A 9,692-nucleotide genomic window follows, 5' to 3' on the forward strand; every position below is an offset into this window, starting at 1 on the left:
TCACTGATAACCCCAAGTGAGCAGAAATGAGGCACAAGTTCCTCTCCTTTGTTTTTCTTAGCTACATCTTTTCCAGACTTGATATTCCTATTGACTATAAAACTCAAAGAGTAATTTTTAAAACAACTGTTCTTTCAGAATGCAGCATTTGAGCTAATTTTAAAGATCAACTGCTGCCACAAGACAGGTAAATAAACCCAGTAAATTCTAACTAGCAGGAATGCAGTTAAAAATCTCCAAGAAGGACTGCAGTCAACACATCCAACATCCAGCTTGTTCCAAAGCAACGACTTCATGGAGTGCAGGATCACATTCAGTAACAATTTCAGATAACAATAAATAACACACCCATCTGCAGTAAAAACAGATTTCAAAGGAACATTCAATATAATCTCCTACCCAAAATGTAGCTTTTCTTAGAGTTAAAAAGCATTTATTTTGCAAAGATTGCTAGGAAACATTTGATGACAGTCACCACTTCTCTGGTTTGTGTCTCATCAAAAGCCAGGCAGTTTGCAAAGCTTTGTGCTAAGCCTCTCTTTGCAACCTTCCCTCAAAGCACCGACCTGGCCTGACACTGATAAATACTGTGGGGAGAACACAGGCAAAAGGTGATACAGCTCCAGTCACACCTTTTACAAACAGATGCTCTACAACAGATTTAAGAAAAAAAAAAAAAAAGGAACTCAATCAATAAAACTGCTGCTTTCCAGGATCACAAAAGTGTTTGTAGGACACCTGTTAAGAGCAAAAGCATTCCCTCCCTTCCAAATGGCCAATTATCCAGCATGAGATCGGAGTCCGGTCAGCACAACTACTAATTAGGGTTCTCCCAGCCTTTTTAATTTACAAATTGCTCCTCCATGCCTTCTCCCAGATTCTGAGAGTTATCACAAATGTCGACAAACACAACTGGACAAGTATTTAAAAGCAATTCTGTTCTGTATAGAGTTAATCCAGTGCATTCAAAATAACTCACCCACTAATAGCTTCACATCTCTAACGGTGAAATCCGGGTCAGGCATTCTGTAATTAGCAAAGAAAGCAATGTTAAATACTGTCAAGATAAGTATGGGTACACTCTCGTTACCATAATAAAGAAGAAATAAATGTATAGTGCTCTTTGTCCATAGTGCAGGAGGTGGAATCAAGCAAGGCCTCTCTGAAGTGTGGACAGTGCAAGTTTTAATGACACACATGACATCTTTGCATTGGCAAGTGTACAACAGTTTCTCTAGCCACAATAAAAGAGAAGTGTCTTTTCGAGGACTTTTTATCAGCACCAGAGTGGGAGAAAAGGGAAGGGATTGGGAGTGATTTCAATAAAATCCCAAATCTTTATAGCTTGTTAAGCAACTCATGGTGTTTGCAACTTGTGGTGCCTCATGTCTGTTCCTCAAGGTGAGCATTATCACACTTGCCAAACTGAGGCACAGAGCAGTAAAACAACCTGCTCAAAGCCACATCATCACAGGCTGGAATCATGGCTTGGAAATAAATTATATTAAAAAAATAAATAAAATTAAAACCCCTTTGTTTTAATGACTGTTCCAAACCTCCTCATCTGGCAGAAGACATCCAGGCTGTATTTGGTGGGTTGGGAAATTGTACAGTTCAATTTGGGCTAATTCAGAGCTAAATTAAATGGTAGCATAATTGGTTCAGGGATGTTGATGCATTTACAGGATCATTTCTAACACAAGCAATGTTTTAGGGTGTAATGTAATTAGAGAGTAGCCTGCTCCTGCAAGCCAGCGAGTTCTACATGTCAGGGAGAGAGTAAAATTCTGCAGCATAGAAACTGGATGAAAAAACAAAAAAAGTAGTGAGGTTTTAAGGGTGATTGACTTCATTTTACTGACAATATTTCACACTTCACATTGCACAAAGGCTGACTAAGGAATTGTAATGAAAAACAGCCCAGTGGGACTTGCCAGCTCAGTGCTCTGCCCCTCTTGTACTGCCCTAGGTTGAAGATAAACAATTTTCTTCTGGACTTTTGACATTATTTAGTTGAAAATTAGAACAATCCAGCCCATGGGCAAAGGTGCAGAACAATAATTTTTACTATTAGGAAAACATTGAAAGGCAAAGTTAGAAACAGTATTTACTGGCATGCACATATCTTAAGAACTATTTGCCAAATTCTCCTTGTCCACTTTCTTTTACCCTTATCACCTTGCTCTGGTGGGATGTAGAGACTGGACAGTATCTTTTGTTAGTTCTCTGCCAACCCTCACATCTTTGCATTTGGCTGTGAGGGCCTCACAGCTTTGGAATTCACTCCCTGTCTGGAATGAAACAGCCTGAATCTACTGACCTTCAGGGTTCATTCAGAGCTCATCTTTTTTTTTCCAAGCACTAGAAAGTCAGAAGTAGGGGAAACAGGAACCATTTGTGGGTAAAAAGAACATGCCAGGCTTGTCTGCAAATGACACATCTTGCTTATATTTGCTATCAGAAATGTCCAACAATTGGCAATCTTTTTCATATGTGTGTAAATCAAAATAAAAATCAACCACAAAGATGGAGAACAACCTTAGCCCAGATGGATATGAGCAGTTCTGTTCTTTCTGAGAGCTTCAGCAGCAGTCAAAAATAAACATTACTGAAACTTGAAAACAATCTTTTTAAACAAATAAATATGTTTAGCTCTTTGGAGAGTACACCTGGCAGATACTTGGGGTTTTTTTTTCTCTGCAGTCTAAGGTTGTGTGATGCATCAAAAAAAGGATTACACTAAGTGAAAAAAATCAGTCCTAGGAACAGCAAGTTTCAAGAACTCATTGTGTAGCTGGGTAGTTTAGGGAGGTCCAGCTTTAATTCCAACCCATTCTGCTGCCACAGATGGCTGTACTTCTTCAGCTCCAGCCCCACCAGCATTACTGCCACACTCCCTCTTACAAAATTAGGGCTAGTTTTCTACAAACTATGATAGCAAAAAAAAACCACACAAAACCAACTGTTTTCTTAAATGTCATTTGCTTTTCTGTTTATAAATCCAGAATAGCAGCAATGCAAGAACTGCACAGAAATGTTTCTCCCTTGATGTTATACAACTTTCAGACAAATGCATCTTGTGTAAAACCACCATGAAAGCTTCTAAAGATTTCAAATATCATAAAAGGTGGTGAAGAAAAGTACAACAGGGTGACTTAACTCTAAAATATGACTGACTACATTGAAGATGTTCAGCAGTCTGTAATAAACAAATCGTGTTGCTAGTTTCCTCAGCCAGAAGAGAAATGCAAACACCTCAGTCTGCACTGGGTGCATTTTAGCAAATGTTTAAAGATTTGCTAGAGAACCTATTCAAATCCTAATGAGGATGAGCTCAGGCCAGCACAAGTATCTGATTAACCACAAAACAATGCAAGATGACTGCTGTTCAGATAAGAGATAACACCTCTGCAAAGAGCATTCTCTCCCTGAGTTACAATCCTGGAAACAGTCCTCCAAGAAAAACAGCTTCTCCTCTTCTAAGAGATCACAGGGGGCCTTTCCTGCTTTCAGATATACAAGTAGCAGCGCATGATGGTCAGAAGTACAGAGGAAAGCCATTTTCAGTATCATTGTAAGGATTTTTCCTCATTCCTCTCATTCCTTGCCATTTCAGAGTACCTCCAAGCACAGTAACCAAACTGTTCAGTTCTGTACATCTGCCAGGCACAGACATGCAGGCTGACTGCTCAGCACAAGCAGAAGTGGAAGCTTGGATATTCAAAACATCAGAAGTCAAAAAATCATCTTATATGACATATTTTGTAGACCACTGTATCTCAAAAGTCACCCTACATATATCTGGATCACCCAATCCACTGCATTATGATGTTCACAGCTACCTGCGATCCTGTGGTGAAGCCTAGGAATGTTTGTGTCTGCAGGATGAGCTCTCATTTCCACACTTCTTCACTCTGGAGCTAAACTGGTACCACTGGCACATCAGGAGCTGAAACATCTTCCCAATTTTCTTCTTGAATTGTGGGGGATTTTCCACTTAGGAGCAGCAGTTTAAAACCAGTGCATACAGAGAGAGCCTACTGAGCACTTGTTCAGAGTTCAACATACAGATCTATTTTACAATGTCACCAGAAGCATCACAGCAGCTCCTGTTTGCTCTTCTAGTAAAAGGACACGTGGCTGTCAAATACCCCAAACTCTGCTTCATCTATTTCTCTCTTTAAATTATACTGAGGTGGCTTGATTCCTTTTAATTAATAATTGGGATTCATTGGTCCCCTAAACTGGGAGGTGTTCCACAGCTGGAAACTGAGGTGCAACTGAGCAAAGTAATGATGCTCTCAAAAAAAATATTTTTCTTTCTTTTGGCAATAATCAGTTACCTGATCCTAATTTCCAAAAGTATCAACATTCATCTAAATTATGGATTAAATACTGATAACGTTAATGTTTTAATACTTCTCTTTTAGACACTGTCGTTTTCACAAAGTTGCAGGATTCTCTTATTAAAACACCAAATCCTTTATATTGGATATTAACAAAATGCAACCTCAAAAAAGCTCCAGTAATCCCATATTTAACTAGACATTATTAAATATTTACAAAGCTATAACATTCTGAAGAGATATAATTATAATGGAAAACGACAGGCATCATTAGAATTCCACCTGCAATGAAGGAAATAATTGAGAAGTCAAAAATTGAAGGGAGTTTGTTCTGTCATTACAGCATGGATTGGGTGCAAAAACCTTTGGATTTCATTCTTAACTTTCACTGCTGACTTATTTTTGACTGTGTAGTACCATGCTGTATGTACTTAACTTTTATAGACTTCATTATCTGCTTGTTTATAAGTGGAAAATAATCATTCCTCCTCTCAAGGCTGCTGACAGTCTTACTAATTGCTATCCATTTTCAGATCATCAAAAGAAGTATCAGATACAAGTAGAAAGCATAATGGTTATTTTATAAAAGCATTTATTAATCACCAAAATTTAGTTGTAACTTACTTAATTCCCAGTCCATCCTTATTTCTGAAGATGAGGGGAACTCTGAGAGCTTCTCTTTGCACATACTCAAAAGTAAAATCTGTGAAAATGAATAAGAATAACATCCAAAAGCAATTACAATGGTGTTGGCACCTCACGTTACATTTTCTCAGACTCTCCCCATTTCCCTTTTCTCACCAAAGAACTCCCTATCACCTAAAGAGAAGTAGAAAGAGAATGCATATTTTAGATCCAAACCGGAAACCCAATGACAGACAATGCTCTCCCAGCTGCTCCCTATTTTTCCTGTTCACTGATGCACATAAAATAGAAGCCAGTCAGTTTGTCAATTAAGGTCTGTGTTGAAACACCCAGGCTGTAATGAAATACCAAATTAACAGTTAAAAGATAATACTGACCAAATTACTGCAAATCAGTCTGGTATTTTTTGGGCAAATGTGTAGTTTAAAATGTATGTGTAAGTTTAGATATTATAAGTTACACATTTCTACTTAGATGAATACATGTTTTCTTGTGAGCATTATCTGGTTCTAGCAGAGAGCCCTGATTCTGTGAACACATCATTCTTTTTATGTGGGGCTTACTGTTGGTTTCAACAGAACAATTTTCCTTTGATTAATCAGCAATGTAACTCCAGGAGCTGATAGTCAGATTTTATACAGTTCCTGACACTTAGGAAGTCTGTGAAATATGAATTGCAGGGACTCACAGTATAATACACAGTCAAAGTGAAAATTAAACATAAATTTGTCATGTTAACACTGGCCAGCATTACCTTGTTGCTCCTCTCTGAGGATTACACAGGACTGGCCTTTCCTGGGGATTTCTCTATGCACAGTCTGACACAATAGCAGTGATTTGGGGATTAGAGAGGAAGTTACAAGGCAGCGATTTGGGTGAGCCATGGCTACAAAACCCCTCGCTCAGTTTGGAGCCTTCTGCCACAGAGAGCAGAGGAATTCCTGCAGCAGCCATGGACTGTTTCTATGGCTCTGCTATTCCCCTCTTTTTACAGGAAAAAATGACTTTTATAAAGAGTCCATACACTGCCTTGAAATGGAAACTGCTTGGCTGTTCAGCACTACAAAATGCCCTGCACTGCCAAACCCAGCGCACATTCCCTGCGGTTTATTCAGGTACACACGAGCAGTTTAACTCCAAGATTCATCCAGCTGTCCACACTTCCTGGGCCAGCACAAGCGCCTCAGCCTGAGCTTCTATTCCTGATGTTTCTCTGCTCTAAAACCCACGCTGAAATAAGAGGGACCCAGAGACCAAACTCCCATGCCTGCACATGTACTGCCCTCTATTTATACAGCTTTCTCTTGGCTGTTTTCAGTTAGTAATTATGACAAGTAGGGATATAATGTTCCTACTTAAGAGTTACCAAATCAGAGCACTGTAATTATCCATTTACAGAAACATTAAAACTACAGAAACTTTATTGCCACTAGTCTCAAAGTAAGTGTAATGAACACTCCATTTAACTAAGGTTACCAAGTAAATATTTCTGTGCTAAAGAAGTCATCCTTCCCCATAGGCATCCCCATTAAAGCTATTGCATTTTGGTAAGCAAATAAATAAACCATAGAGACTTTTTACAGACACTGGTCCGAGTCAGAAAGTCAACAAACACCAGGAGTAATATTGGTGGAAGAAGCAGAGGCAGCTATGTAGCCTTGCAGACTAGAGAATAAGTAGCTATGACAAACTGCATTCAAGCCAAAAATCACACCACTGCAAGATGAGTTATCATTAAAAATAAAAACAAAGGCATGGGGAAGAAAAAAAAAATTGCTCAACTGATTCCATGTGTTCATATAAATTGTTTTATTCTTACATACTACTGTCATTGTTTTGTCCAGATTCAATTCAACTCTAAGGTTTAAAGAGAAAAAAAAGTAAACTAATAGTAAAAATAAACCCAGAGCAAATAGCAATGCAGATCCTTTCTTCCTAATGCCCCAACAAAGCATTTAAATCCCTTGTGGGGTTGAACAAAGCCGACACAGACCACAACAAAATAACAAAAGACACTCATTTATTTTCAATCTCCCTAGAAAGAAGAGAGCTGCCCAAAGATTTTTGAGCTGCCAAGCCAGGGAAGATGTGGGTTGTACTATCCTTAGCATGGAGCAGTGGCAACCACTGGAGTGTTTGGAAGCTGAGGGTAGAATCCAATCACTTTCTGGAAAATTAATTAACATTTTCCAGCTAAAAAATAGTTGTTTGTGTTTTGTTTGGAGGAAGAGGGGTCAGGGTTGAGCTTATCTCCTGAACAAATACCTTCCTAACTAAGATGGTTATTTAATTTCTCCACCACATCAACTTTTCTAAAAGGAGCTTAAAATGCTCATGCAAAACTAAGCCTAGGGGAGAAAAGGAAATTTTCTAAACTCGATTAGTGGCTACACACAGTTAGAGCAATTTCAGGAGGATTACAGCCAAAACTTCTCTTTGCTGAAAAAGCCATCCTAAACAGGCGCTCTCAGTCAGGCCGAGTTTTGGTGATAGCCATCTGGGATTAGGGATCCGTGTCCAGAGCACAGCGGTAAATAAAGGTGACCTGCAACCCCCTCCCGGCCCGTTTGATTCCCGGGCAAACCTCTCCCGTTTCCCTTCCTGCCAGGCAGCGTGCGGCAGAGCTGGGCTGTCTGGCTCTGCTTAGCGCTCCGGAATTCGAGTCACCTAAGCAAAGCAAGTAACTTTGGGGAGGGGAGCACTGTAATTTAATATATGATAGACACACAAAGAAGTTATTGACTTTAAAGTCTCCGACCCTGGCGAACAGGCTCATCAATCGCACCCTTTCGCAAAAGGGGTCCTGGATTCAAGAGGGGGTGGAGGGGGAGCAGGAATCACCTCTGGCTAAGTGGGGGCTGGGGTTTCGGCCTCTCCCGTGCCAGGACCTGACCAGAGCGGTGTGGGTCACGGTGGCGGGGCACGGCTGGAGGAGCGCCGGGCGTTGCCATGGATCACCGCGCTCATCCCAGCACTGCGCCGGGGCAAAAGCCGCCCTCTGCGTGCGGGGGGGACGGGCCGGGGCAGCCCCCCGGGGCGGGACGGGCCGCAGGGCCCCACCAGCAGCCGCCCCCCGGCTCCCCTCGGGCCGGCGGCGTCACCGGATCCCCGGGCAGGGGTACGGGCGCGAAATCCGAAGCCGGAGCGGAGCCGCACGTGGAGGCGGCGGCGAGCGCGGCCGGACAGCCCCGGGCCGGCGGTGTTACCTTTGCCGTCCATGGCATGCACGAAATCCCCGTGGTACATTTTACTCTTTAATTTCTCTTCCAAATTGAAACTCCTGATGCTGACGATTTCCTCCACGTCCGAGAGGTCCTCGTTCTCATCGTACCTCCTTCGGCCGATGCAGCGCTAGAAAAGACACAAAAACCAAAATAAAACACATTGTCCGGAAAAGAAAAAATCGAGGAAAGCACATGGATCGTGCACAACGGTTTGATAAACACATTCTGGGGGCAATACATAAGATGGCAAGGCACAAACTGAACAAAACCTGAACCCAAACAAGCTCCAATCCCGCTCCATGCACCTTTTCCATCCCGTGACACGGAACTCGGCAGGAATAACAGGTGCTTGGCTTCACGAAAACTCAAACTTGGGCTGCTGAGCAGGGGCTGGCGCTGGAAGGCGAGCGGGGGACACGTAACTCGCCGACAATTCACAAGCTACAGCACCGATGCGTTTTGCAATCCCGTAAAAACCCGTGGACGGCGGCGGTCAACGCTCGTTAACTACCGGATCATTATTTTTTATTACTATTATTATTATTATTGTTGTTGTTGTTATTATTAGTATTACTATTATTATTATTTATTATTGTACGTGAGCACGAGCTAATTCCCCGGGGAAGGGAAGGGGGGCGAATCTTCGCATCTGATGCCCAGCATCAAGGTTTCGGTATTTACATAATCCGAGTGTTTCCATAGTCACACCGGAAGCGGCGATTTAAAAACCAGATCGCTTTATGTAACGCCGCGATGGATGCGCAGCCCCCGCGCGCTCCCCCCGCCGCCCCGCACGCTCGACAGCGCCGAAAGCGCGGGGGTCCGCGGCCGAGGGGCAGCAACGAGTTCAAGGCGGGGGGATGTAGGCTAGGCCCGGCGGAGGCCGGTGCCGCTGCCCTGGGGAAGCTGCGGCGGCCGCGGAGACGGGGATGGAGGCGGCGGGGACCGGCCGCGCACAAGGTAGGTCCCCGGAGGAGCGGGGCGAGCCCGGTGCACCGGTTGCCGCCGGTGGCTCTGCCCCTCTCCCGGCATCTCTCGCCCTGCGAACCCGCCCCGCAGCCCCGCGGACACGCGCGGTGGATCAGCGCAAACCCGCACGCACCGGAAAAAATAATGATCCATGATCGTCCCACCCTGCCCGTCCCTCGGTTCCATTCCGCCCCTTCCCCGCTGCCTCAGCCGCGCTCTTGCAAACTAAGTCGCTCCGCTGCCTACGTCCCACATGCATTTCTCCCTTTGCAAACAATTAAGCAAAATCAATTAAAAGGCACGAATAGGAAAGAGACCGAAGCCAGCTACACACCAATCTTCTTCCAGAGTCTTTCTTTGCCTCCATTTTTTTGGAGAGTTTCATCACTTATTTGTCAACAGTTCCTGTCCTGCATATTTGGCCCAAATGGGGAGCAGGCAAAACAAAAGCCATCCAGGGCTCGCTAAAGTTTTGCAATTTTGCACCAGGACTTTTTTTTTGGGGGGG

The 9,692-nt window shown here is 43.1% G+C and overlaps 2 protein-coding genes across 5 annotated transcripts in view; one reads left to right on the forward strand and one right to left on the reverse strand.

Moving 5' to 3' along the window:
• The window catches only part of KDM2B (lysine demethylase 2B), a 106,001-nt gene extending 96,357 nt beyond the window's left edge, over positions 1-9,644 (reverse strand). For 2 of the 3 annotated variants that reach the window (XM_015643703.2, XM_015643702.2), the window contains exons 1-4: positions 9,519-9,644; positions 8,198-8,342; positions 4,971-5,049; positions 980-1,026 (exon numbers count right to left, since the gene is read on the reverse strand). In XM_015643703.2, coding sequence (XP_015499189.1) covers positions 980-1,026; positions 4,971-5,049; positions 8,198-8,342; positions 9,519-9,569 — 322 coding nt within the window. In that variant the 5' untranslated portion in view covers positions 9,570-9,644. Of the gene's footprint in view, positions 1-979; positions 1,027-4,970; positions 5,050-8,197; positions 8,343-8,520; positions 8,624-9,518 lie in introns of those variants that run through there. The other variant, XM_015643704.1, reaches the window with a different exon arrangement.
• ORAI1 (ORAI calcium release-activated calcium modulator 1) overlaps positions 8,738-9,692 on the forward strand; it is an 18,209-nt gene continuing 17,254 nt past the window's right edge. The window contains exon 1 of one of the 2 annotated variants that reach the window (XM_015643711.3): positions 8,738-9,175. In XM_015643711.3, the coding sequence (XP_015499197.1) occupies positions 8,969-9,175 (207 nt within the window). In that variant the 5' untranslated portion in view covers positions 8,738-8,968. The remainder of the gene's footprint in view (positions 9,176-9,692) is intronic. The other variant, XR_002002285.2, reaches the window with a different exon arrangement.

Source organism: Parus major, chromosome 15 (genome assembly GCF_001522545.3).
Source record: "Parus major isolate Abel chromosome 15, Parus_major1.1, whole genome shotgun sequence".
NCBI classification, from domain to species: Eukaryota; Metazoa; Chordata; class Aves; order Passeriformes; family Paridae; genus Parus; species Parus major.